The 24,839-nt window shown below is 57.8% G+C and overlaps 1 protein-coding gene across 1 annotated transcript; it reads left to right on the top strand.

The window, feature by feature from the left end:
- The first annotated feature begins 3,009 nt into the window (after nucleotides 1–3,009).
- Nucleotides 3,010–23,697, top strand: SPOP (speckle type BTB/POZ protein). The gene is made up of 10 exons (XM_066205106.1): nucleotides 3,010–3,215; nucleotides 9,637–9,765; nucleotides 10,375–10,496; nucleotides 11,853–12,004; nucleotides 12,753–12,880; nucleotides 17,173–17,350; nucleotides 17,700–17,755; nucleotides 18,119–18,241; nucleotides 20,426–20,568; nucleotides 22,340–23,697. Exons 2-10 carry the CDS (start codon nucleotides 9,688–9,690, stop codon nucleotides 22,482–22,484), a joined length of 1,125 nt encoding a protein of 374 aa, XP_066061203.1. The 5' UTR covers nucleotides 3,010–3,215; nucleotides 9,637–9,687; the 3' UTR covers nucleotides 22,485–23,697.
- The last annotated feature ends 1,142 nt before the right edge of the window (nucleotides 23,698–24,839 follow it).

The raw sequence follows: 24,839 nt of genomic DNA, 5'->3' as shown, positions 1-24,839 counted from the left end.
TTACATTTCTGGAGTTTTAGTAAATTGAAAGGGAAAACGCAGGAACAAAATAATTAAACCCGAAGAGGAAGTGAATATTAAAGAGCAGCAGCTAGTTAAAATTCTCGCACGCTCTCTCCCTCTCGGAGCCATCGGTTTAATCAGCTTCCCGTGGAAGTCAAGCTGACAGGGGTGACACCTCCAAACCTGGCAGCGTTTGGTGTCCCTTGTCACGGGGAAATGCCACCTGCCTGCTGCCATCCAGGTGGGAATTGTCCCCAGGGCTGGGAATTCAGAGCTCTCACTATACACACACACAGCAAATTCCACATCCCGGTATCTATCCAAGGTTCAAGCACCTGGAATTGTTTATTTCTCACAGAACTGTCTCCCAGACGTGAAGAAGTGATGATAATTCTCTTCTCCCAGCCACCGAGGGGGACAGAGCTTGAGCTTAAACAACTTTTGCAAAGGGAGGAGAGGTGAAATTCCGCCTCCGTTTCCACAGGTGCCCAATTTAATTTTCCACTTCCTGGGAACGAGAGGATTTTTGATCAGGAGAACCCGAGAAAGAACTTGACTTCCCCACCGCAGAGTGACACTCGGCCGGCGCCGGATTAAAGGAGGATTTCTGTTTGTTCTGGTTGCAGAGAGGCTGCCGGGGAGGAGGAGGCGGGGGGCAAATCTCTTTGTTGTCTGTAAAACTGGTGCTGTAATTTCCTCTGCCACTTCAGCTCTGAGGGGACAAGCACATCACTAAAAACCCACAGCTTATGTGGGGATGGAAAACGGGAACGGGATGAAAAGCGGTTTCCAGGAGAAATGTGTGGCCAGCACGGGAATGCAAACAACAGCCCCGCACCTCGCAGAGCCGTTTCTCCATCAGGGCAGCATCACCTGCTGCTCTGTCACCACGGGCAGCACTTGGGGACATGGAGGAATGCAGCAGGATCCAAGGATTGCTCGGGGTTTGCCTGGAAAACCTGGGATGCTGCGGAGAACATTCCCAAATAATCCCGGAGCCAGCCGTGGGTGGATGTGGCAGCTCCTGGACACGAGCAGCATTTCTCACCTGGGAGAAGGAGAGAGGAGACAAAAATATTTTGTATTTTCCATTTCAATAAGCGTGGCTGTGCTATGAAACGTGGGTAATTCAGTTTTGGGGTGTGCAGGGGAATTAATTCACCCTCCGGCTGGCAGTGACAGGAGGGGAAGGCTGGCTCTGGATAAGCTTCTTCGCAGACATTCCCGTAATTAAGGACTGGTAACAGTGACATTTTTGCTTCACTGGTTACAAACCACTACAAAGTAGCAGAGAAGAGCCATACTAACCAATTCCTTTGCTGAAAATGTATAAATAAGTGAAAAAGTCTTGTATCAGCGTGGGTGTGGAGGAACTTTGTCGAGCCACCCACGAGCCCGGGCCAAGAAGAAAGGGAGGCCTGACTCGATAAGGCTGAAAACCAGGGGTGGAGTCTTATTTTTCATGACGTTTTCGGAGGATTTTGGTAACACTTCCTCACAGAGCTGTGAGGGGAAACAGCTCCCGCCATTCCTCGGGCAGCCAGGCCCTCATGGAGCCGTGAGGGAAGGGGAGATGGCAGCCGCCATTCCCTCAGGCCCGTGTCCCCTCATGGAGCCGTGAGGGAAGGGGAGATGGCAGCCGCCATTCCCTCAGGCCCGTGTCCCCTCATGGAGCCGTGAGGGAAGGGGAGATGGTTCCCACCATTCCCTCAGGCCCGTGTCCCCTCATGGAGCCGTGAGGGAAGGGGAGATGGCAGCCGCCATTCCCTCAGGCAGGTGTCCCCTCATGGAGCCGTGAGGGAAGGGGAGATGGCAGCCGCCATTCCCTCAGGCCCGTGTCCCCTCATGGAGCCATGAGGGGAGATGGCAGCCGCCATTCCCTCAGGCCCGTGTCCCCTCATGGAGCCGTGAGGGGAGATGGCAGCCGCCATTCCCTCAGGCCCGTGTCCCCTCATGGAGCCGTGAGGGAAGGGGAGATGGCAGCCGCCATTCCCTCAGGCAGGTGTCCCCTCATGGAGCCGTGAGGGAAGGGGAGATGGTTCCCGCCATTCCCTCAGGCAGGTGTCCCCTCATGGAGCCGTGAGGGAAGGGGAGATGGTTCCCACCATTCCCTCAGGCAGGTGTCCCCTCATGGAGCCGTGAGGGAAGGGGAGATGGTTCCCGCCATTCCCTCAGGCCCATGTCCCCTCATGGAGCCGTGAGGGAAGGGGAGATGGTTCCCACCATTCCCTCAGGCAGGTGTTCCCTCATGAGCCGTGAGGGCAGATGGCAGCCGCCATTCCCTTTGGCAGGTGTCCCCTCATGGAGCCGTGAGGGAAGGGGAGATGGTTCCCGCCATTCCCTCAGGCCCGTGTCCCCTCATGGAGCCGTGAGGGAAGGGGAGATGGCAGCCGCCATTCCCTTTGGCAGGTGTCCCCTCAGAGCCGTGAGGGAACGGGAGATGGTTCCCGCCATTCCCTCAGGCAGCTGTCCCCTCACGGAGCCGTGAGGAAAAGGGCGATGGCACACACCCGGACACCTCCCCAGGCTCGGGGGAAGGCGGTGCCGCCTGCGAGGGCCGTGTGCGGCAGGACTCTGTGGCAGACACGGGCAGCGAGAGCCCCGCGGTGGAACGGCACTGCGACAGCAGCAGCCCGGTGCCGAACGGGGACAGCGGGGACAGCGAGGGACACGGCGATGATGAGAATTCATCAGAGGGGCGGCAGGAGGGGCATGGCCGCTAGGGCACGCCTGCCACAAAGTGATGTATTTCTTAAAGCGCAGGAGGGACGCGAGCTGCTACAAAGTGAGACCGGAGAGCGGCCGCATGCGCAGGACGGGGGGGAAAGGTCTCGCGCGACGGGAGCGCGGCTATAAAGGGGCGGTGGGCGTGGCCGGCGGCGCCAGCCCCGCAGTGCGCGTGCGCGGCCGTCAGGGAAGCGCTGGGCAGCGCCATATCCCGGCCCCCCCGCCGCCCCGGCACCGCGCGCATGCGCGCTGAGCTGCTGCGGGCACCTGCGCAATAGTGATCCCCCGGTCGCGCTCGGCGGAGACCGGCCCGGGAGGACATGCTGCCAAATAGTGATCCCCAGCCGCCGGTGGTCTCCTGAGGGGGCTGCGGGCTCCGGGGGCCGTCCCCACACACACCGCACCTGCCCCGGCAGCGCTCCCCGCCTCCCCCCGGCCTCCCTGCAGCGCCGCACCGCCGGCGGGGCCGCTCCTCGGGCCGCGAGGTGAGAGCCGAGGGGAAGGAGTTGTGAGGGGAGAGGTGAGGGTGGGGGGGGGGGGGGGGGGAAGCGCAGGGCCTGAGGGACGGCGTTGGGGCGGGCGGGGAAAAGTTGGGGAAAACCCTGGAGCGGGGATCGCTGGAGCTCGGCGGGCCCGGGGAGAGCGGCGGTGCGGTGCCCGGAGCCGCTGAGGGAACACGAGCGGCACGAAGGGGACCGGGCCGGAGTGGGAGCAGCAGCAGCAGGCGCTCCGGGGTGACAGGTCGTGGCCTGGCCGGGACCTTCAGCACATCCCCGGGGCCGCAGCGAAGTTGTGCTCGGTGAGAATCACAGCCCCGGGATCGCGGCTGCTGCTCCCAGGGCCGCTGTGGGGCCTGTGCTTGCCGCTCGGAGGAAATGGTGCATCATCCTGCAGTGTGGAAAGGGAAATAATTCCCCTTCCCCGGCGAGCCGGCAGCGCTGCCGGGGCCGCTGCCGAGCACCGCCCGCATTCCCGGTGTTCCAGAGGGAAAACACGAGCGGGAGATGGGATTGTTGTCTGGCTCTGACAGGAGTTCTTGGAGGGGCAGGGAAATCTCGGCTGCGATGAGATCCGCTGTCAGCTCGCTCTCTCCCAGGCAGCGCTGCTGGATGTGTTCGTGTTGTGGCTCCGGAGCATCGTCCTGGCATAAGGAAAACAAACACTTTTCGCTCATTTCCTCTTTTTTTTTTTTTTTTTTTTTCCCCACTTCGCCTTCGGAGTTTTAAGTGGCGGCTTGTCGTGAAGGCCTGTGAGAGTCTGAGGAATGACACTTATTTGTGCTTTATAAAACAGAACTCCCGACCCCGAATCATTCAAAGCAAAACACCCACCTGATTTCTCTTTCAGTGACATTTTCCAGCCCGCTGCCCACGACGATTTGGTGTCATTTTATCCCTTGTTTTGTTGTCACCTGAAGAAAAAGCTGATGTTTTGGGGTGGGTTCCCCCCCCCCCCCTTTTTTTGATACTTAGTTTGGGTTTGAGCTCAGCAGAAGTGCTCGGAGGGTGTGATCGTGTCCCTGACAGTGACACAGAGCTGTGCCCGTCGAATGGAAACTGTGACAGCCCGAGTTACTGTTCCAAACCCACCCCTTTTCTCCCCAAAATCCCGGGGCTTTGGGCACACACCCAGCCCGGCGCGGGGGGTTAAAGCGAGGGCATCGCTGCCGGCCCAGCCCACACCCCAGTGCTTTAAAACCCTCCCCACTGTTTCTTGTGCCGTGGTTACTCCGATTTCCTTCTGCTTTCCCGTGGAGGAGGAAAATGTTATCCCTGATAAGCGTTAAACCCAGCCAAGTGAGCGGCTCCTGTCCCAGTTTCCGCTGGGGGCAGCTCTGGGGTTAATCTGGGAGGGCTGAGCTTGTTCCCGCTGGGAATTTTTTCGGGACAGTCCCAGCCTCACTCCTGGAATTTCTCCGCGGGGTTTGCTGCTCCTGGGAGCTCGGGATCATCCCAATCCCGGGTGTTCTCCCTGCCAGGTTTGGGCTGGGAGTGCTCCCGTTCCTCGCGCTGGGCTGTGCTCTGGGAATCCCACGGGAATCCTGTGGGATCCCTGCTCCCCACCCGCCTGGATTTACTGCTCGGGCTGGAGGATTATGTAAGATCTCCTGGCTCATTCCTCCCAGCCTCGCTCTGCTGGGGGTTTGCAGAGAGGAAACACGGCAAAACAAAAAACCCCCAAAACCTGTCAGGAAATGGAGAAAGCCCAAAATAAACAAACAGGAACGGCCAAAAAAAAAAAAAACCCTTTCAGCGAGAGAGCTGCTCCTTCATCCTCAGCCCAGGGGCTGCTGCTCGGAGGTGTCTGTGCTTGGAGCTGAAATAAAAACGTGTGGCCGGGTCCAGAAACGCCTGGCGGGGCAGGGAACAGTTCTTGGTGCCCAGAAAGTGATCTGGAAATAGATTTTTCTCTCTTTTTGTTGTTGTTTTGGTGCCTTACAACATCCTGTCGCCGCTCGGTGTGGGAGGAAGGAGCTGAGTGATGAACCCAGCGCTGAGCTCTTCTCCCCGCTGAGCAGAGGCAGCGCCCCGGGCCTGTGTCAGGAGGGATTTAGGGCCGGGTTTTAAGGATTTAGGGCGGATTTTAGGGAGAAGTTCTTTGCCCAGGAGGGCGGCGGGGCACTGGAGCAGCTCACCAAGGGATGAGCATGTTCCCTGGAGCTCCCAGGGAGGGATTTTGGGGTGTCCTGAGCAGGGCCCGGAGCTGGGGGTGACCCCTGGGGGTTTGGGGCCGTTCTGTGGGAGCTTCTGGAAGTCTCTGTGCACGGCTGAGGAGGAGGAGGAGAATACTGAGCAGGAATTTGGGGTCCTGGGGCTTCTTTCAGGGTTTTCCCTGCACGTTTTTAGGGCTGGAGAGGCACCCAGTGCCTGGGGAATTCCTGGGAGGGAGTTCTCTGGCTGCAGGAGGGGCTGATCCGAGGTGTCACCAGGCCCCGCGGCTCCGGGGACTTTCACACATCTGTGGGGTTCATAAAGTTTCTTTTTGAGTGTCTGTGGAGTTCATAAAGTTTATTTTTAGGCGTCTGTGGAGTTCATAAAGTTTCTTTTTGAGCGTCTGTGGAGTTCATGAAGTCGGGGGGGTCGTGGCAGGGATTAAACGTTCCCGTCTGGAAGGGGCTGGTTTGGCCACGGAGGATCCGCTGGTTTGAGAGAAAAATGGAGCTGAAACTTTCACACCGAGATCTCGGTTCAGCTTTGCTCAGCCCGTGATCCTCCTGGGAAGGTGCTGGTTTAGGATTAAAAGTGGCTTTAGGCACAAGCACAAGGTTAAAGTTTGTATTTGGGGCTGGTGTCACCCTCGTGGTGAATCAAACACAGCAACACTGGGGCTCTGAAAACTCATCCAGCGTGTGATAACAGAAATCATTTCCACACGGCCTCGTGCACACCTGGGACAGGATTAAACCCAACACAGGCCCAGAGGTTCTTCTGGAAACAGGCTCATTTCCGATATTTGGTGCCAAAACAGGCTCATTTCCGATATTTGGTGCCTTTAAGGTCACTAATACCCGTGAGAACACTCCCGAGTGCTCAGGATACAAACGTCTCATTTCACGGTGATGTTTCGGGTGGTGTCATGCAGAGACTTCCCAGCAGGTGAAATCCCAGCCTGGCCACTCCAGGCCCCTGCAGGGGACAGTCCCCTGCAGCAGGACACAGCTGGCACTGCCCCGGGGGCCTGGCGGGTGGGTCCAGGATGTTTTTCAAAGGGAAGTTTTGGTCACTGAACTCCAGTGCTGCCGATATTCAGGGGTCACTCCTGGCTCCATAGGGTCGTTCCCAGTTCTCTGGGGTCACTCCAGGCTCCATGGGGTCATTCCCAGTTCTGTGGGGTCACTCCTGGCTCCATAGGATCGTTCCCAGTTCTGTGGGGTCACTCCCAGCTCCATGGGGTCATTCCCCGTTCTGTGGGGTCACTCCTGGCTCCATGGGGTCATTCCCAGTTCTGTGGGGTCACTCCTGGCTCCATGGGGTCATTCCCATCTCTGTGGGGTCACTCCTGGCTCCATGGGGTCATTCCCCGTTCTGTGGGGTCACTCCTGGCTCCATGGGGTCATTCCCCGTTCTGTGGGGTCACTCCTGGCTCCATGGGGTCATTCCCAGTTCTGTGGGGTCACTCCTGGCTCCATGGGGTCATTCCCAGTTCTGTGGGGTCACTCCTGGCTCCATGGGGTCATTCCCAGTTCTGTGGGGTCACTCCTGGCTCCATGGGGTCATTCCCATCTCTGTGGGGTCACTCCTGGCTCCATGGGGTCATTCCCAGTTCTGTGGGGTCACTCCTGGCTCCATGGGGTCATTCCCAGTTCTGTGGGGTCACTCCTGGCTCCATGGGGTCATTCCCATCTCTGTGGGGTCACTCCTGGCTCCATGGGGCCATTCCCAGTTCTGTGGGGTCACTCCTGGCTCCATGGGGTCATTCCCAGTTCTGTGGGGTCACTCCTGGCTCCATGGGGTCATTCCCAGTTCTGTGGGGTCACTCCTGGCTCCATGGGGTCACTCCCATCTCTGTGGGGTCACTCCTGGCTCCATGGGGTCACTCCCATCTCTGTGGGGTCACTCCTGGCTCCATGGGGTCATTCCCAGTTCTGTGGGGTCACTCCTGGCTCCATGGGGTCATTCCCAGTTCTGTGGGGTCACTCCTGGCTCCATGGGGTCATTCCCAGTTCTGTGGGGTCACTCCTGGCTCCGTGGGGTCACTCCCATCTCTGTGGGGTCACTCCCAGCTCCGTGGCTCGTTCTTCCCCCTTTGCCCCATCCCATCCCCACAGCTCTGCCCTTTCATTCCCTGCTTTTTCCCTTTCCCCCCTTTCCCCCTTTCCCTTTTCCCCTTTCCCTTTTCCCCATTCCCCCTTTTCCTTTTCCCCCTTTTTTCCCCCTTTCCCCCCCTTTTCCCCGTTCCAACCCCATCCCTCCTGCGCCCTTCCCGAGGCTCTGAAGGCTGCAGGGAGCTGAAGGAGCTTTTCCTGCCTCATCCCTGTTTTCCTACTGCAATTATCACGTCCTGCTCCCTCTCCCCGCGCCGTTCCCGGGCTCCCTTTGATGCTTTGCCGGCCCCAGGAACAACCACTCAGCTTCTGAAACCCTCAATTAAAAATCTCCTTCATTCCTCCCTTCCCCTGACCAAAGCTGGCTGGGAGTGAAAATCCCCGGGAGTTTCTGCTGGAAGGGAGTTGGTTTGCCCTAAAGAAGCAGGGGATGCCGGATCTTTGGGGCAGAAATCTTTAATTTCGGGGTCTGTCGCTGAGGGGTTCTGTGCTGAGTTCCCGTGCCCACCTGTGGCAGGATTTTGGCAGCTCGGCGTGACAAGGGGACATTTCTCCTGCCTCTGGATCCAATGTCTCCATCTGGAAGCGCTTGGGAATGTCTCCGAGCTCTGATTTTAACTCTGCCCCCAGCCACGGGTTCGGTGTTCAGAGCCAAGGAGCAGCAAACTCTTCCCTGCACACACACGGGGCCAGAAAATAATATTTTCTGCTTTGTTTTGTGTCCCTGCCTCTCCCGAGCCCTGATATCTCAATCGTTTCCCAAATATTCCCCTCCAAGCTTCTCCATCCAGCCCCAGTGCAGGGGAGGTGACACCTGGGGACACCTCAGGTGTCCTGAGCAGGCAAAGCCAGTCGTGGGGAATTGAAGGGCTGCTTGTGCCAGGGGGTTTAATTTTAATTCCCACCTCCTGCCCAGGGACGTTCCTTCGCTGGGTCAGAGGATTCCAAAGTTCTTTTGAGTTGGTCTTATGTCTTTTTTTTTTTAATTAATCCATCCTTTTAATTCTTAAATAAAAGCTGCATTTTCTGGGATCAGAACACCTTGTGTGACAAGGTGCTGGCTAAAAACTAAATCACCGAAATTTACAACAAAATCCACTTTCATGGATCCAAAATCCAGATTTTAACAACAGGACCCACTTCCATGGATCCAAAATCCAGATTTTAACAACAAAACCCACTTCTATGGATCCAAAATCCAGATTTTACCAACAAAACCCACTTCCATGGATCCAAAATCCAAATTTTACCAACAAAACCCCAGTCTCATGGATCCAAAATCCAGATTTTACCAACAAAACCCGCTTCCCCGGGCTGCGCTCAGGCTTTATTTATTCACTCCCTCCTGCTGAAGCCTTCCCATCCCTGACCATCTTGCTGCTCAGCGTGCAGACAGGTGGCCAGTCCCAAAATCCCTCCCTGGCTGCTGCTGCTGCTGCAGGAACCCGTGTGTGAGGGGCTGCAGCACACCGAGCCCTGAGCAGAAGGCTCAGCCCGGCCTCTTCCCTCTGCCAACCCCCAGTGCTGGGCTCCAGGCTCAGCTTTGGGGTGTTTTGTGTTCAGTGAAACCTTTCCCCAGCGCGTTCAGAGGGCACAGAGGGATCTGTGTGCTGGGAGATGGGACCCCTGGGGCTGGTTTGGTTTGTCCTCAGCTCTGGTGGTTTTTGTGGCCCCCCCTAAGTGCAGCTGAGCTCATTGCCCTGCTGCTGGTGGGTCTCTGTGGTTCCTTTCCCCCAGATACAGCTCAGCTCCCCGTTTCTGTGCTGCCTCTTGGTTCTGGTGGTTTCTGTCTCTCCCCAGGTGAAGTTGAGCTCCATGTGTTGATTTTGGTGTTTCCTCTCTGTCCCCAGGCACAGCTGAGCTCCCGTTTCCATGCTGGTTGTTGATTTTGATGATTTCTCTGTCCCCTGGTACAGCTCAGCTCCTGTTTCCGTGCTGGCTGTTGGTTCTCATGGTTAATGTCTCTCCCCAGGTACAGATGAGCTCCATGTGTTGATTTTGGTGGTTTCTCTGTTTCCCAGGCAGAGCTGAGCTCCCGTTTCCATGTTGGCTGCTGGTTCTGATGGGTTTTCTCTGTCCCCAGGTGCAGCTGAGCTCCCGTTTCCACACTGGCTGATGATTTTGGTGTTCTCTGTCCCCAGGTGCAGCTGATCCAGTCCCTGCCCTGTGCCCTGCCCGGTTCCAAGCTGGCGATGTCCAGGGTGCCGAGTCCCCCCCCTCCGGCAGAGATGTCCAGTGGGCCCGTGGCCGAGAGCTGGTGCTACACACAGGTCAGTTCCCCTGAATTCCAGGGTTTGGGATGGTTCTGGTGCTGCACACAGGTCAGTTCCCCTGAATTCCAGGGTTTGGGATGGTTCTGGTGCTGCACACAGGTCAGTTCCCCTGAATTCCAGGGTTTGGGATGGCTCTGGTGCTGCACACAGGTCAGTTCCCCTGAATTCCAGGGTTTGGGATGACTCTGGTGCTACACACAGGTCAGTTCCCCTGAATTCCAGGGTTTGGGATGGCTCTGGTGCTACACAGCAGTTACACACAGCAATCACTGCAATCACTACAGTTACACAGGCAGTTACACACAGCCATCACTGCAGTTACACACGGGGCAGTTACACAGCAGTCACACACAGGAAATACAGCAGTTACACAGCAGTTACACACAGCAGTCACTGCAATCACAGCAGTTACACAGCAGTTACACACAGGAAACACAGCAGCTCCCCAGCCCCACGGTGCCGTTGTCCCCACGGCGACAGGCGACGCTGCCGGTGCCCGCAGGAGCCCCTGGCAGCCACTCCCTGCCCCAGCCCGGGGCTGTGGGGCTGCCTCTGTCCCTGTGGGGCGGGCAGGGTGAGCCCACGGCCCCCCTGCTCTCCCTGCAGATCAAGGTGGTGAAGTTCTCCTACATGTGGACCATCAACAACTTCAGCTTCTGCCGTGAGGAGATGGGGGAGGTCATCAAGAGCTCGACCTTTTCCTCGGGAGCCAACGACAAACTCAAGTGGTGAGAGGCAGGAGAGGGGTTCACCCACCTGGGGTGGGCTGGGACAGAGGGAATCCAGGAAAATGAAAATCCATGAAAATGGATGAAAATCCATCGTTATCCTGCCCATGGAACCCCCAGTGCCTCAGCATTTCTTGCACACAAAGCTCTAGAGCCAACGACAAACTTAAGTAAAACCAGGGAGAGGGGTTCTGGGGTGGGCTTTGGGGGCTGGGACAGAGGGAATCCATGAAAATCCATCATTACCCTGCCCGTGGAGCCCCGATCCCTCAGCATTCCGTGCACACAAACCAGCATTTACCCTCAGCCCAGATGGGTGTGAGCAGCCCAGGCTGCAGAGCCCCTTTCACCCTCCCAGTCCCAGCCCCTCGTGTACCCCTTGGGGTTGTAAGGTGGATTTTTCCCTGCTGTGAATTCCCTCGCGGCGAGTGGCGGCTTTTCGCGGCCGTGGGGATGAGGGGAGTGCCGGTGTCCTCTCCCTGCTGCTGCCTCGGCAGGGTGACCTCATCTGGGGCCTTTCCTCCACACCTCCCTGCTCTCCCCTGTGCCCTCAGTGGTTTGCAGAGACTCCGGGTGGGCTTTGCTCGGAGCCGTGTCCTGCTGCATCCCTGGGCTGAGTCCTGCTTTTATCCCGACTCCTTCACAATCCCCCTTTTTTTTTTCTTTTTCCCTTTTTTCCCAGTGCAAACAGTGGGAGAGCAGCTCCTGGACGAGCTGTATCCCTGGGATACAGTGTGAGCTCTCTCCTTTGGGTGGCAGAGCTGTGCTTGCCTTTGTTCCTGTCACCTCTGTCCCCCGTGTTCCCCTGGAACATCTGGAGCTGTGGGATTGCTCCCTGTGTGTGGGAGCTCTTCATTATCCCTCTGCTTTTCTGCTCTCATGTCAAGTTTCAGGTCATGGAAGAGCCTCTTCCTGCCTTTTCTTCACACAGGAGGAGTTTTTCCTTTTAACCCTGGTGTTTTTATTTTAGTTTTTTTTTTTTAGTTAAGAGCCACCATCCCTCCAGCAATCCCTTGTTCCCGGCACCACTTGGCTCCTGTGGAATTTTATCCACCGTTTCTCTGCGTTTGTTGCACATCCCTCAAACCCATTCCCTCCACTTGATTTATTTCACTTCCCTTTTGGAAAGGATTGGTATCCAGGGAGTTTCTCAGCCCTCCCAGCCCTGCTCCCTGAGGATTTGTTGGACTGCCCAGAATTCCTGGGGGTGTTTTTCCTCAGTGTGAGGGGGCAGCTCTGCTCCCCTGGGGCTCAGGGGTTGTTGCCAGCCCCTGTTTGCTGTGCAGATGTGACAATCCCTCAGTTCCCTTTCCAGACCCCCTGAGGTGCCAGCATTCCCCAATCCCCCTCCTGCAGGTGTTTACGTGTGAACCCCAAGGGCCTGGACGAGGAGAGCAAGGATTACCTGTCCCTGTACCTGCTGCTGGTGAGCTGCCCCAAGAGCGAGGTCAGGGCCAAGTTCAAGTTCTCCATCCTCAACGCCAAGGGAGAGGAGACCAAGGCCATGGGTGAGTGGGACCCCTCGGGGTGGAGGAGACCCCTCTGGGGTGAGGGAGACCCCTCTGGGTGGGGAAAACCCTTCTGCAGGAGTGAAACCCTTTCTGGGGTGAAGGAAACTCTCTCTGGGGTGAGGGAAACTCCTCCTCGGATGAGTGAGACCCCTCTGGGGGTGAGGAAAACCCTTTCAGGGATGAGGGAAACCCTTTCTGAGGTGAGTGAGGTCCCTCTGGGGTGAATGAAACCCCTCTTTGTGTGAGTGAGACCCCTCTGGGTGGGTTAAATCCCTCCTGGGGGTAAGTGAGACCCCTCTGGGTGGGTTAAATCCCTCCTGGGGGTAAGTGAGACCCCTCTGGGTGGGTTAAATCCCTCCTGGGAGTAAGTGAGACCCCTCTGGGTGGGTTAAATCCCTCCTGGGGGTAAGTGAGACCCCTCTGGGTGGGTTAAATCCCTCCTGGGGGTAAGTGAGACCCCTCTGGGTGGGTTAAATCCCTCCTGGGGGTAAGTGAGACCCCTCTGGGTGGGTTAAATCCCTCCTGGGAGTAAGTGGAACCCCTCTGGGTGGGTTAAATCCCTCCTGGGGGTAAGTGAGACCCCTCTGGGTGGGTTAAATCCCTCCTGGGGGTGAGACCCCTCTGGGTGGGTTAAATCCCTCCTGGGGGTAAGTGGAACCCCTCTGGGTGGGTGAACCCTGTCCTGGGCTCTGCTGGGCCCGGCTCTGGGCTCTGCTGTCCGGGTTAAGCCCGGCCTGTCCTGCAGAGAGCCAGCGCGCCTATCGCTTCGTGCAAGGCAAGGACTGGGGCTTCAAGAAGTTCATCAGGAGAGATTTCCTGCTGGATGAGGCCAACGGGCTCCTGCCGGACGACAAACTGACCCTGTTCTGTGAGGTGAGCCCTGCTCCGGCCCCACACAGCCCCACACAGCCCCAGGCAGCCCCACAGAGCCCCACAGAGCTCCTGACAGCCCCACAGAGCCCCAGGCAGCCCTACAGAGCCCCACAGAGCTCCTGACAGCCCCACAGAGCCCCAGGCAACCCCACAGAGATCCTGACAGCCCCACAGAGCCCCACAGAGCACCTCACAGTCCCACAGAGCCCCAGGCAACCCCACAGAGCCCCAAACAGCCCCACAGAGCCTCACAGAGCTCCTGACAGCCCCACAGAGCCCCAGGCAGCCCTACAGAGCCCCACAGAGCTCCTCACAGCCCCACAGAGCCCCAGGCAGCCCCAGGCAACCCCACAGAGCCCCAAACAGCCCCACAGAGCCCCACAGAGCTCCTCACAGCCCCACAGAGCCCCAGGCAGCCCCAGGCAACCCCACAGAGCCCCAAACAGCCTCACAGAGCCCCAGGCAGCCCCACAGAGCCCCACAGAGCTCCTCACAGCCCCACAGAGCTCCTCACAACCCCAGGCAGCCCCACAGAGCCCCAAACAGCCCCACTGAGCCCCAAACAACCCCACAGAGCCCCGGGCAGCCCCACAGAGCCCCAGGCTGGGCTCACCCTTCCCTCCCGCCTCTCACGGGCTCAGGATCACTGCTGGGCGTCCTGATCCCGCCCTGTCACTGCTCTGCCCGTGCCTTTCCCGTGCCTCAGTCATCCCTCGGCTTTTCCCCGGGATGGTCAGGGAGCTGGGCAGGGTTGATGAGCGTTTCCCCGGTGCTTTGGTGTCCCCGTCCCTCTGCCTTGGGGGAATCACAGCACTGGGAACTGCCCCGCTCGATAGAGGAGAGCTGCTCTTTATTCCCTCCCGTGTGTCTGCACAGCCAGCAGAGAGAAAAATGTGAGGGGGGGGGAGAAAAAGGGGGATTTTTACAGCAATCGCCGTTTCCTGGTCCTTGTGTCCGTGTTTTTCCACACGACAGCATCATCATTATTATTTCACTTGTGCCATTCCAGCCCAAGATGCAGCCGGCTATTTCCAAGCCCAGAGACTGAGGTTGAAAAAGCTTAATGAGCAAATAGCAACTCTCAATTTAGTGTCTTCAGAGCTTCTTCTGCCTCTCTCCCATTGTCTTTTTAACTGCAAACCCCCTCCTGGAGCTGGGTTTTCTTTTTTTTTTTTTTTTACCAGAAGAGAGCAGAACAAGTTGTTCTCTCCTTGCACCGTTTTTCTTTTTTTCTGGGAGTCTTTTCTTTTGCTGTGTTTTCTTTCAGGTATAAAAGGAGCGCTTCAAAGTCCCTTGACAGCTGGGATCTTTGGGGGGGGTGTTTGGTTTGTGGTTTTGGGGTGGTTGTTTTTCGGGTTTTGGCCGTCATAATCACGCGCGTTTTTAAATGAACCAACATCTCCGGGGTGTTTAATCAGCAGCTGCAGTTCCTGGGGATGGAGGGAGCCCTTCCTTGGGCATGGAAAGGGAGGAGAGGGGGGAGTCTGGCATGGCAGAGACAAACCCCTACCTGGCTTGGCACCCGGGGCTGGGATCCTTCTCCTTTCCCCTTTCCTTTTTCCTTTCATTTTTCTTTGCCTTCTTCTCCTTCTCCTTCTCCTTCTTCTCCTTCTCTTTTCCTTTTCTTTTCCTTCTCCTTTCCCTATTCTTCTCCTTTCCCTTTTCTTCTCCTTTTCCTCTTTCTCCTTCTCCTCTCCTTCCCCTTTTCTTCATCTCCTTCTCCTTTCCTTCTCCTTCTCCCTTCTTTTCTCCTTTTCTCCTTTCCTTCCTTCTCCCTCTCCTTTTCTTCTGCTTTTCTGCTTTTCTTCTCCTTTTCTTCTCCTTTTCCTTTTTCCTTTCTCTCTCTCCCTGCTTCCCTTCTCCTTTCCCTGTGGATCTTCCCCGGCTGTCCTTGCCCTCCCCTGCCCACTGCTTCAGGACAGGGCTGGAATTTACCTGGGGCTGCACAGCAAATCCCGGCAACGTCCTCAGTCCCCTCCATCACCCCAACCTGCGGCAGGGCAACAATGAATCCCCGAGCTCTGCTAATTGGCCTCTGCAGCAGCTGTGGCTTCACCTCGGGGCCGGCGCTGCACGGGCTCCCCACGAGGCCCTGCCGGCGGAGATTCCTCTCCTCTGGGGCAGGGATCGGGAATCTGCCTCCTCCCGGCCTCCCTCCTGCCCTGCCGCAGCCTGGGCTGGGTTTAGCTAAGCCTGGAGCCGGGTTTCATCGTGGTTTGGGGCGTCTGGCTCTCCTGGGAGCAGCGGCAGGGCGCTGAGGGGGCAGAGCTGCCCCTCGGTGCATCCCTCGTTCCCCCGGCAGCGGTGGCTGCTGCATTATTGATCGGGGACGTTTCGCCGTCACGGAGGGAGAAACTGGGTCAGGTGTGGTGTCTGCAAGAAATCGGGACAGAGCCAAAAGCCCCTCCATGCCCTTCAGAGAGCTGCTCATGGACGTGCTGTCAGTGTGGGGCCGGCGGGGAAATCTGCTGCTGGCCTCTGGCCTTTGGCCTTTGGCCTTTGCCCTTTGGCCTTTGGCCTTTGGGGTTTGGCCTTTGGGGTTTGGCCTTTGCCCTTTGGCCTTTGGGGTTTAGCCTTTGCCCTTTGGCCTTTGGGGTTTGGCCTTTGCCCTTTGGCCTTTGGGGTTTGGCCTTTGCCCTTTGGCCTTTGGGGTTTGGCCTTTGGGGTTTGCCCTTTGCCCTTTGGCCTTTGGGGTTTGCCCTTTGCCCTTTGGCCTTTGGGGTTTGGCCTTTGGGGTTTGGCCTTTGGGGTTTGAGCTTTGGGATTTGGGATTTGGAATGGACACCCTGATGCAGGGATCTCTGCAAAGGATCCTGTAAAAGTGGGGCATTTTAAACCCTTCATTGACTGAACTGAGGGCTGTGGGGTCTGTCCTGCTCCCCTGTGGGGTCTGTCCTGCTCTGCTGTGGGGTCTGTCCTGCTCCCCTGTGGGGTCTGTCCTGCTCTGCTGTGGGGTCTGTCCTGCTCCCCTGTGGGGTCTGTCCTGCTCCCCTGTGGGGTCTGCCCTGCTCTGCTGTGGGGTCTGTCCTGCTCCCCTGTGGGGTCTGCCCTGCTCCCCTGTGGGGTCTGTCCTGCTCCCCTGTGGGGTCTGTCCTGCTCTGCTGTGGGGTCTGTCCTGCTCCCCTGTGGGGTCTGTCCTGCTCCCCTGTGGGGTCTGTCCTGCTCTCCTGTGGGGTCTGTCCTGCTCTCCTGTGGGGTCTGTCCTGCTCTCCTGTGGGGTCTGCCCTGCTCTGCTGTGGGGTCTGTCCTGCTCTGCTGTGGGGTCTGTCCTGCTCCCCTGTGGGGTCTGTCCTGCTCCCCTGTGGGGTCTGTCCTGCTCTCCTGTGGGGTCTGTCCTGCTCCCCTGTGGGGTCTGTCCTGCTCCCCTGTGGGGTCTGTCCTGCTCTGCTGTGGGGTCTGTCCTGCTCCCCTGTGGGGTCTGTCCTGCTCTGCTGTGGGGTCTGTCCTGCTCCCCTGTGGGGTCTGCCCTGCTCTGCTGTGGGGTCTGTCCTGCTCCCCTGTGGGGTCTGCCCTGCTCCCCTGTGGGGTCTGTCCTGCTCCCCTGTGGGGTCTGTCCTGCTCTCCTGTGGGGTCTGCCCTGCTCTGCTGTGGGGTCTGTCCTGCTCTGCTGTGGGGTCTGTCCTGCTCCCCTGTGGGGTCTGTCCTGCTCCCCTGTGGGGTCTGTCCTGCTCTCCTGTGGGGTCTGTCCTGCTCCCCTGTGGGGTCTGTCCTGCTCCCCTGTGGGGTCTGTCCTGCTCCCCTGTGGGGTCTGTCCTGCTCTGCTGTGGGGTCTGTCCTGCTCTGCTGTGGGGTCTGCCCTGCTCCCCTGTGGGGTCTGTCCTGCTCCCCTGTGGGGTCTGTCCTGCTCTGCTGTGGGGTCTGCCCTGCTCTGCTGTGGGGTCTGTCCTGCTCTGCTGTGGGGTCTGTCCTGCTCCCCTGTGGGGTCTGTCCTGCTCCCCTGTGGGGTCTGTCCTGCTCTGCTGTGGGGTCTGTCCTGCTCTGCTGTGGGGTCTGCCCTGCTCTCCTGTGGGGTCTGTCCTGCTCTGCTGTGGGGTCTGTCCTGCTCCCCTGTGGGGTCTGTCCTGCTCCCCTGTGGGGTCTGCCCTGCTCCCCTGTGGGGTCTGTCCTGCTCCCCTGTGGGGTCTGCCCTGCTCTGCTGTGGGGTCTGTCCTGCTCCCCTGTGGGGTCTGCCCTGCTCTGCTGTGGGGTCTGCCATGCTCCCCTGTGGGTCCCACCCCACTGCCCCCCGCCCTGCCCCGGCAGCAGGGCGCCCCGCAGGCCCGGGAGCCGTCCCTGAGCGTCCCTGTCCCCAGGTGAGCGTGGTGCAGGACTCGGTGAACATCTCGGGGCAGAACACCATGAACATGGTGAAGGTGCCCGAGTGCCGCCTGGCCGACGAGCTGGGCGGGCTCTGGGAGAACTCGCGCTTCACCGACTGCTGCCTCTGCGTGGCCGGCCAGGAGTTCAAGGGCCACAAGGCCATCCTGGCAGGTGGGGAACTGCCCCGGAACGGGGGGAGGGCTGGGGGAATGGCAGGGAAGGGTTTGGGGTGGAGGGAGGGGGTTGGTTTGGGGTGGAGGGAATGGTTTGGGATGGGAGGAATGGTTTAGTTTGGGATGGAAGGAATAGTTTGGGATGGGAGGAAATAGTTTGGGATAGGAGGAATAGTTTGGGGTGGAGGGAATGGTTTGGTTTGGGGTGGAGGGAATGGTTTGGGGTGGAGGGAATGGTTTGGTTTGGGGTGGGGGCAATGCTTTGGTTTGGGGTGGGGGCAATGCTTTGGGAGGTGCTGCCAGCCCTTCCCAGCAGCTCCAACACTCCAATCCCATTCCCCGGGCAGCGCGCTCGCCCGTCTTCAGCGCCATGTTCGAGCACGAGATGGAGGAGAGCAAAAAGGTGAGAGCCCAGGGAGGGAGTGGGCCTGCCCAGGTGGTCCCCAGGGAGGGAATCTTCCTGTCCAGGTGATCTCTGGTACTCCAGGTGATCCCCTGGCACCCCAGGGAGGGAGTGGGCCTGCCCAGGTGATCCCCTGGCACCTCTCCTTTTCCCCTCCTTTTCCCCCTTTTCCCCTCCTTTCCCCCTCCTTTTCCCCCTTTTCCCCTCCTTTCCCCTCCTTTCCCCCTCCTTTCCCCTCCTTCTCTCCCCTTCCCTTCCCTTCCCAAGCCCAGCTCCTCGCACCCCCTTCCCTGTGCCCCGGGGGGTTTGGGGGGCACGGGGGGCCCTGGGCAGACCCCGGAAAGCTCCGTTTGCCCCTTGCAGAACCGGGTGGAGATCAACGACGTGGAGCCCGAGGTTTTTAAGGAGATGATGTGTTTTATTTACACTGGGAAGGCCCCAAACCTGGACAAGATGGCTGACGACCTGCTGGCGGCTGCTGACAAGGTAAATTCGGGGGTCTGGGGACGTCCCAGAGCCCTGGCACGGGCAGCTTCCTTGGAATTGGAGCTTCCAGGGAAACCTGGAGACGCGCCTGGACCATCAGAGTGACGGGGAGCACACCTGGAGCTGCACAGCTGCAGATCCAACAGGAATTTCTCCCTCCGCTGCTCCTTTTGGAGCTTCCAGAGGACTCTGCTGCAGCTCTTCCCGTTAAACCACCGGGAATTTTTTGCTCTGCTGCTGGTTTTTAAGGATTTTGGTTTGGAGCTCCCAGAAGAGCCTGTTCAGCGGGATCCAAGTGGATGCAGGGATGGGTTTTTCCATGTGGTTATTCCCAAACTCCCGGAGCCGTGCTGGGGCTGGACACACAGTTCTCCACCTGCCCTGCCCTGAGGAATTCTCTGGAGATCGGGCAGGGGAATGTTGGTGGTTTTACAGTCCCTGGTGCTCCTGGGAGCTGCTGGAGTTCCCTGGGAGTTGCTGGAATCCCAGCTGGAATTCCCTGGGGCTCTGCAGGAATTCCCTGGGGTTCTCAGCTGGAATTCCAGCTGGAATTCCCTGGTGCTGTGCCCCCTCCCCTTTGCAGCCCCAGGGATGGGAGTGAGAGCTCTGTAAATCCCAGAAATTCCATAATCAACACCCAAACTATTCCCTTTTTTTTTTTTTTTTTTAAATTTTCCCCTTAAAGGTGCTGGGGAAAGATCCAGTCTGGAGCCTGAATCCTGGATTTATCCTTGGAATGGCTCAGAATTGCAGGGTTCTCCCCCCTGCCCTGGGGCACTCTCTGGAATCTTGGGGTTCTCTCTGCTCCTGGAATCCCGGGATTCTCCCTTCTCCTGGAATCCTGGGCTTCTCCCCTTTTCCTGGAATCCTGGGATGTTCTCCCTGCTCCTGGAATCTTGGGACTGTCCCTTCTCCTGGAATCCTGGGATTGTTTCATTCTCATGGGATTCTCCCTTCTCCTTAAATCCTGGGATTCTGCCCTGCTCCTGAAATCCTGGAGTTGTCGCCTTCTCCTGAAATCCTGGGATTCTCCTGCTCCTGGAATCCCAAGATTCTTCCTGCTCCTTAAATCATGGGACTCTCCCTTCTCCTTGAATCCTGGAATTGTCTCTTCCTCCTGAAATCCTGGGATTCTCCTTCTCCTGGGATTCTCCTGGCTGGGGGGATTTGTCCTGGGGGATCTTTGTGACCCTTTTGTGTCCCAGAACGTGGGGAGAGAAGCCCCGTTCCAGCCGGGATTGGGCTGGGAATCAGAGCCAGGAGACTCCAGCGTCCTCCCCACGTCCATCCAGCATTCCCAGGTGTTGACTGAGGGCAAGGCGGGGCTTTGATCCCGATTTTTCCTGCCCCTTAATGCAGCGCTGCTTTCCCTTTCCCAGCTCGTTGTGAGCCTTTAAAGCAGGAATTAAAATTAAAAATAAATAAACTCTCCTCCACGAGGGAACAAAAGAACATCCCAATATTTACCCCGGGGACTGAGGCTGCTCCCTCTGAGGAAAAAGCTGGAATTAGCCCCAAAATTCAGCTCCAGGAGCTGAGGGGGAATCCAAAAAGGAGGGAAAGGGGAAATGTTGCCGCTGAGAGCGGCCGCTCAGGGCCAACAGTGTGATTAAAGACGAGTTATTTGTAGCAAAAACCCGAAAAAAAACCCGAAAAAAAGGAATTTAAAAAGTGGCCACGAGGAGGAGAACGTTCCATCTGCGGCTTTAATTGTTCCCTTTCCAGGCTCTGCCAGGCAATTATCCCAACTGGAGGCTGGCCCCCGTAAACCGCTTCGTTTATTGCGGAGAGATTGGATTTGCCCTCCCGCTTTTCCCAGAGGGAAACTCAGGAGCCGGTGCCCCTGTCGGCCGGCAGGCTCCGGGAAAACGGCTTCACCGAGCTGCAGTGCGGCACTTCAGCCCAGTCCCGAGCTCGGGCAGGGCCTGAAGTCGGTCAGGAGATCGATTGAGAGTGACAGAGACCGTCCCGCGGGTGGATCCCGCAGGTGGATCCCGCGGGTGGATCCCAGCTCGGGGCACAGAACGCTCCTGGGTGCAAACCTGCAGGGTTCCTCAGCTGGGGGAGTAAATCCAGGGCAAATTCCATGGGTTTGTGCCCAGGGTGCCCTGGAGAGGCTGGAGGTGATGTGTGAGGATGCCCTGGGGGAACTCCAGGTGTAAAATTCCATGATTCTCCCCTCAGTATGCCCTGGAGAGGCTGAAGGTGATGTGTGAGGATGCTCTCTGCAGTAACCTGTCCGTGGAGAACGCAGCTGAGATCCTGATCCTGGCCGACCTGCACAGCGCAGACCAGCTCAAAACCCAGGCCGTGGACTTCATTAATTAGTGAGTAATTGCTCCAGCATGGACAAAACCCTCCCCTTTCCCCTTTCCTTTTCTCCTTCTTTTCCTCTTCCCTTCCCTTTTCCTCTTTTCCCCTTTCCCTTTCCCTTTTGCCTTTCCCCTTTCCCCCTTTCCTTTCCCCTTTCCCTTTCCCCTTTCCCCTTTTGCCTCTCCCCTTTTGCCTTTCCCCTTTTCCCCTTTCCCCTTTTCCCCTTTCCCCCTTTTCCCTTTCCCCTTTCCGCTTTTCCCTTTCCCCTTTCCCCTTTCCCCTTTCCCTTTCCCTGCTCACTCCAAGCAAACTAAGGCCGGGCTCCTCTCCCCATCCCCGGGGTTCCACGTTTGTTGCTCCGTGTTCCTTGTGAGCAGCAGGTTCCCCCTCCTGCCCTGGCCCCTGCAGGGAAGGCTCTCAGCTCCCCTCTGTTATTTCTGACTTCCCTCCCCGTGGTTTTTCCGGCATTCCCCACTTGGAATTGCCCCAGACCCAGGTCAGCCTGCTTCCCCTGGGGTTTTCCACAGTGGGAACAGCCTGGGAGCTGCTCTGGAGCTCCCTGGGCTCAGCAGGACGTGCAGGCAGGGCAGCATCAGGGAGTTCTGCTCCCGGAATTGTCCCAGGCCAGGAGCCATCCCTGCCCCCGGGGCTGGGGGAGCTTTCAGCTCCTTCCAGCCCAAAGCGTTCCGTGATTTGATGCTGAGGGATTGATCCCGGCGGCAGATGGAAAATCCCTGCCAAGCTTTAACAACGGGAACATTTCTGTCACCCCGTGCACTTCCTGCAGTGCTTTTTATATCGATTTACACGGCTCTGCCATCCCACCTGGAGCCTGCTGCAGCTTTTCCTCCTCAACTCCAAACCTGGAACGGGGCCGGAGCCCTCAGTGCCCTGAGAGGGCCCAGGAGGGGCAAGCCCCGACGTCCTCAGGGCCCTGGGAAGAGCCTGGAGGGCTGCTCCCCTGGTCCTGGGCCCTGATCCGCGTCTGCTCCCAGTTATCCTGGTCCTGATCCCAGTTTGCTCCCCGTTATCCCAATCCCTAATCCTGGTCTGCTCCTGGTTATCCCAGTCCCTGATCCCAGTTTGCTCCCCGTTATCCCAATCCCTAATCCCGGTCTGCTCCTGGTTATCCCAGTCCCTGATCCTGGTCCCTATTCCCCATTATCCCAACCCCTACTCCCTATTCCCCCTATCTGTATTCCCCATTATCCCATTCCCCCAATCCCTAACCCGGTCCCTGTTCCCCATTATCCCAGTCCCTGATCCCAATTCCCCCATTCCCCTAGTCCCCATTCCCCATTATGCCCATTCCCCATTATCCCCATTCCCCCGTTCCCTATTCCCCGTTCCCCATTATCCCCATTATCCCAATTCCCCCATTCCCATTCCCCATTCCCCATTGTTCCCATTCCCCGTTCCCCATTATTCCCATTCCCCATCCCCATTCCCCGTTCCCCATTCCCCATTATCCCATTCCCATTCCCCCATCCCCGTCCCCACTCCCCATTATCCCATCCCCATTCCCCAATCCTCATTCCCCATTCCCCATTATCCCATTCCCCATCCCCATTCCTATTCCCCCGTCCCCATTCCCCATTATTCCCATTCCCCATTCCCCCGTCCCCATTCCCCATTATCCCGTCCCCGTCCCCATTCCCCATTATTCCCATTCCCCATTATCCCATCCCCATCCCCGTCCCCATTCCCCATTATTCCCATTCCCCATTATCCCATCCCCATCCCCGTCCCCACTCCCCGTCCCCGTGACGCCGCGGTGTGTTTCAGCCACGCCTCGGACGTGATGGAGACGTCTGGCTGGAAGTCCATGGTGGTGTCGCACCCGCACCTGGTGGCCGAGGCCTATCGCTCGCTGGCCTCGGCGCAGTGTCCCTTCCTGGGCCCGCCCCGCAAGCGCCTGAAGCAATCCTAAGGGCCGGCGCCGCTCATCCCGAGCTTTTCTGGAAGCGGCGCCGCCCGCTGCTGCCGTGACCGTGACGGGGGAAGGCGGCCGGCCCCGCGGAGCGCGGCCTCTGCCCGCCGGGCAAGGGGAGAGGCTCCCACGCTTTTGTCCAACGGCGCCGAGAAACTTTGGGAAAAACAAAAACCACAAAAAAGCGAACAAAAACAAGGGGGGAGGGTGGGCTCTGGGGCTGTTCCCGCGGTGATTTCCCTGTGTCTGTGTGTTCCCTTCTCCCGGCTCCTCCCGCCCCGGGGCCCCGCGTGTCTGTGCCTGTGCGTGTGCGTGTGTGTGTGTGTGTGTGTGTGCGTGGGGATTACACCTGAGCCACAGGATTCTTCTCCTTCCGCCGCTTTCTCGGGAAGAGCCAAAGGCACACGCACGGAAACTCCCACACCCCCTCCCTCCCTCCGCCGCCGCCGAGGTCCTGTTGGGTTTTTTTCCCTTCCTTTTCTTTTCTTTTTTTAAAAATATCCCCCGAGGGGAAACTCCACGAGTTCTATTTATGGCAAAAAAACAAACAAACAAACAAACAAAATTATTCCCAAAGTCCTGGCGGCCGAGCCGAGCTGGACGTGCCTCCCCCCTCGTGCTGCCCCTCGGCCAGGAGATGAATTTGCCGGTTTTTAGCACTTCCGTGTGTCCACTGCAAAAAAAAAAAAAAAAGGAAAAACAAACAAACAGAGAAAGGTTCAACCCCCTTTTTATTTTCTTTTCTATGAAATCCGAGCTGGGAGCACGCGGGGCGGCGAGGACCGAACCCCCCCGGTGCCCAGAGCGCCGCCGCCGCCGCCGGCTTCTGGTTTTTAAACCCGCTGGGAAACGTCCTGGGGCGTTTCCCCCCCGCTTTTATTGCCCCCTTTTCTTTCCCCCTCGTTTTGTTTTTAACGAAAAATAATAAAATAACCGCCCCCCACCCCGGCCCGCGCTCCCGCAGGATGAATTTTAATGTTGCTGACGGCTGTCCCCTGAGTCGCCCCGTGATTCTTTACACTGTTTGTACCTGCGCCGGCTGCCTGGGGCCGGCCCTGTCCCTTTCTATTTAGTCACTTCTTACAGCAGAGATGTTTCGATAGCTGGGAACTCTGTTTTGTTTTATTGTTTTATTGTTTTGTTGTTTTGGTTTTTTTTTTTGTTTTTTTTTTTTTTTTTGGAAAATATAAATAATTCCTATTTTGTACCTCGCCGTTGTCGTCGTTATTATTCTTTAATTCTGTTTGGTTGTTTTAAAGCCTCCTCAGGTTCTCCTCGCTCTGCCCTGTCCTGCTCTTCCTGGAAGCCAGGGGGGATTTGTTTTCTCTTTTTTGGGGGAGGGGGAATGTTGCAGAGGGAATTTCTCGCAGGTGAGGCCAAAATCCCAGTTTTTTAATGATTCCTGCGGGATTCCTGCGGGATTCCAGCCCTGGGCCCTTCCCTTCCCCTGCCCGTGCCTGGAGGTGAGGAGGGAGAGCAGGACAGCCCTGCTGGGACAAGGGACAGCAGCCAGGAGTGTCCCAAATCCCCTGGGAAGGGAACGGGAGCAGCTCCAGAGGGGCCTGGGCAGGGAGCGGATCCCAGGGAATCCCGTGGGGTCAGATCAGGGATCTCCTGTCCCGGGTTTCCCATCCCTGGGGGAAGGAGAGTTCCTCTCCCTCCTTCTCCCACCCCTGGGGATCCACGGATCCCGTCCCTGGCATTCCTGGGAATGTGCTGGGAGAGGCAGGGAAGGGGCTGTCCCGTCCCTGGGTTTTTTTCCCTGGATTTGTTCCTGGATCTGTCCCTGGATCTGTCCCTGGATCTCTCCCTGGATCTGTCCCTGGATTTGTCCCTGTTTGTCCCTGGATCTCTCCCTGGATCTCTCCCTGGATCTGTCCCTGGATCTGTCCCTGGATCTGTCCCTGGATCTTTCCCTGGATCTGTCCCTGGATCTGTCCCTGGATTTCTCCCTGGATTTGTCCCTGTTTGTCTCTGTTTGTCCCTGGATCTGTCCCTGGATCTGTCCCTGGATCTGTCCCTGGCTGTCCCAGGTGTTCCCTGTGGGATTTTCCCAGCTCTGGGAGCTCTCCCAGGAAAGGGAATGGAGCAAATTTTGATTTAATTTCTTTTTTTTTTTCACTCCGCTCCTGAGGCTCTCTCCCCTTCCCGTGATTTATCCTCTGGAATTCTCCCTCCCTTCTCCTTCATCCCCATCCCGGTGTCCCAAATCCCTCCCCTTGTTCCCGATAACCTTTTTTTTTGGGGGGGGGGGAGTTAATTTAGCACGAAGACATTTAATTAGAGAGGGTTTGCTTTGGGTTTATTTGTCCTCCCCTGACCCGCTGCCCACTCGGCTCCTTGGCGGCGATTCCG

The sequence above is a fragment of the Chamaea fasciata genome, unplaced genomic scaffold (assembly GCF_029207755.1).
Source record: "Chamaea fasciata isolate MVZ Bird 193981 ecotype frontalis unplaced genomic scaffold, bChaFas1.0.hap1 SCAF_27, whole genome shotgun sequence".
NCBI lineage: Eukaryota > Metazoa > Chordata > Aves > Passeriformes > Sylviidae > Chamaea > Chamaea fasciata.
Note: the sequence above shows the minus strand (reverse complement) of the source record. Positions and strands in the feature narration are given on the sequence as shown.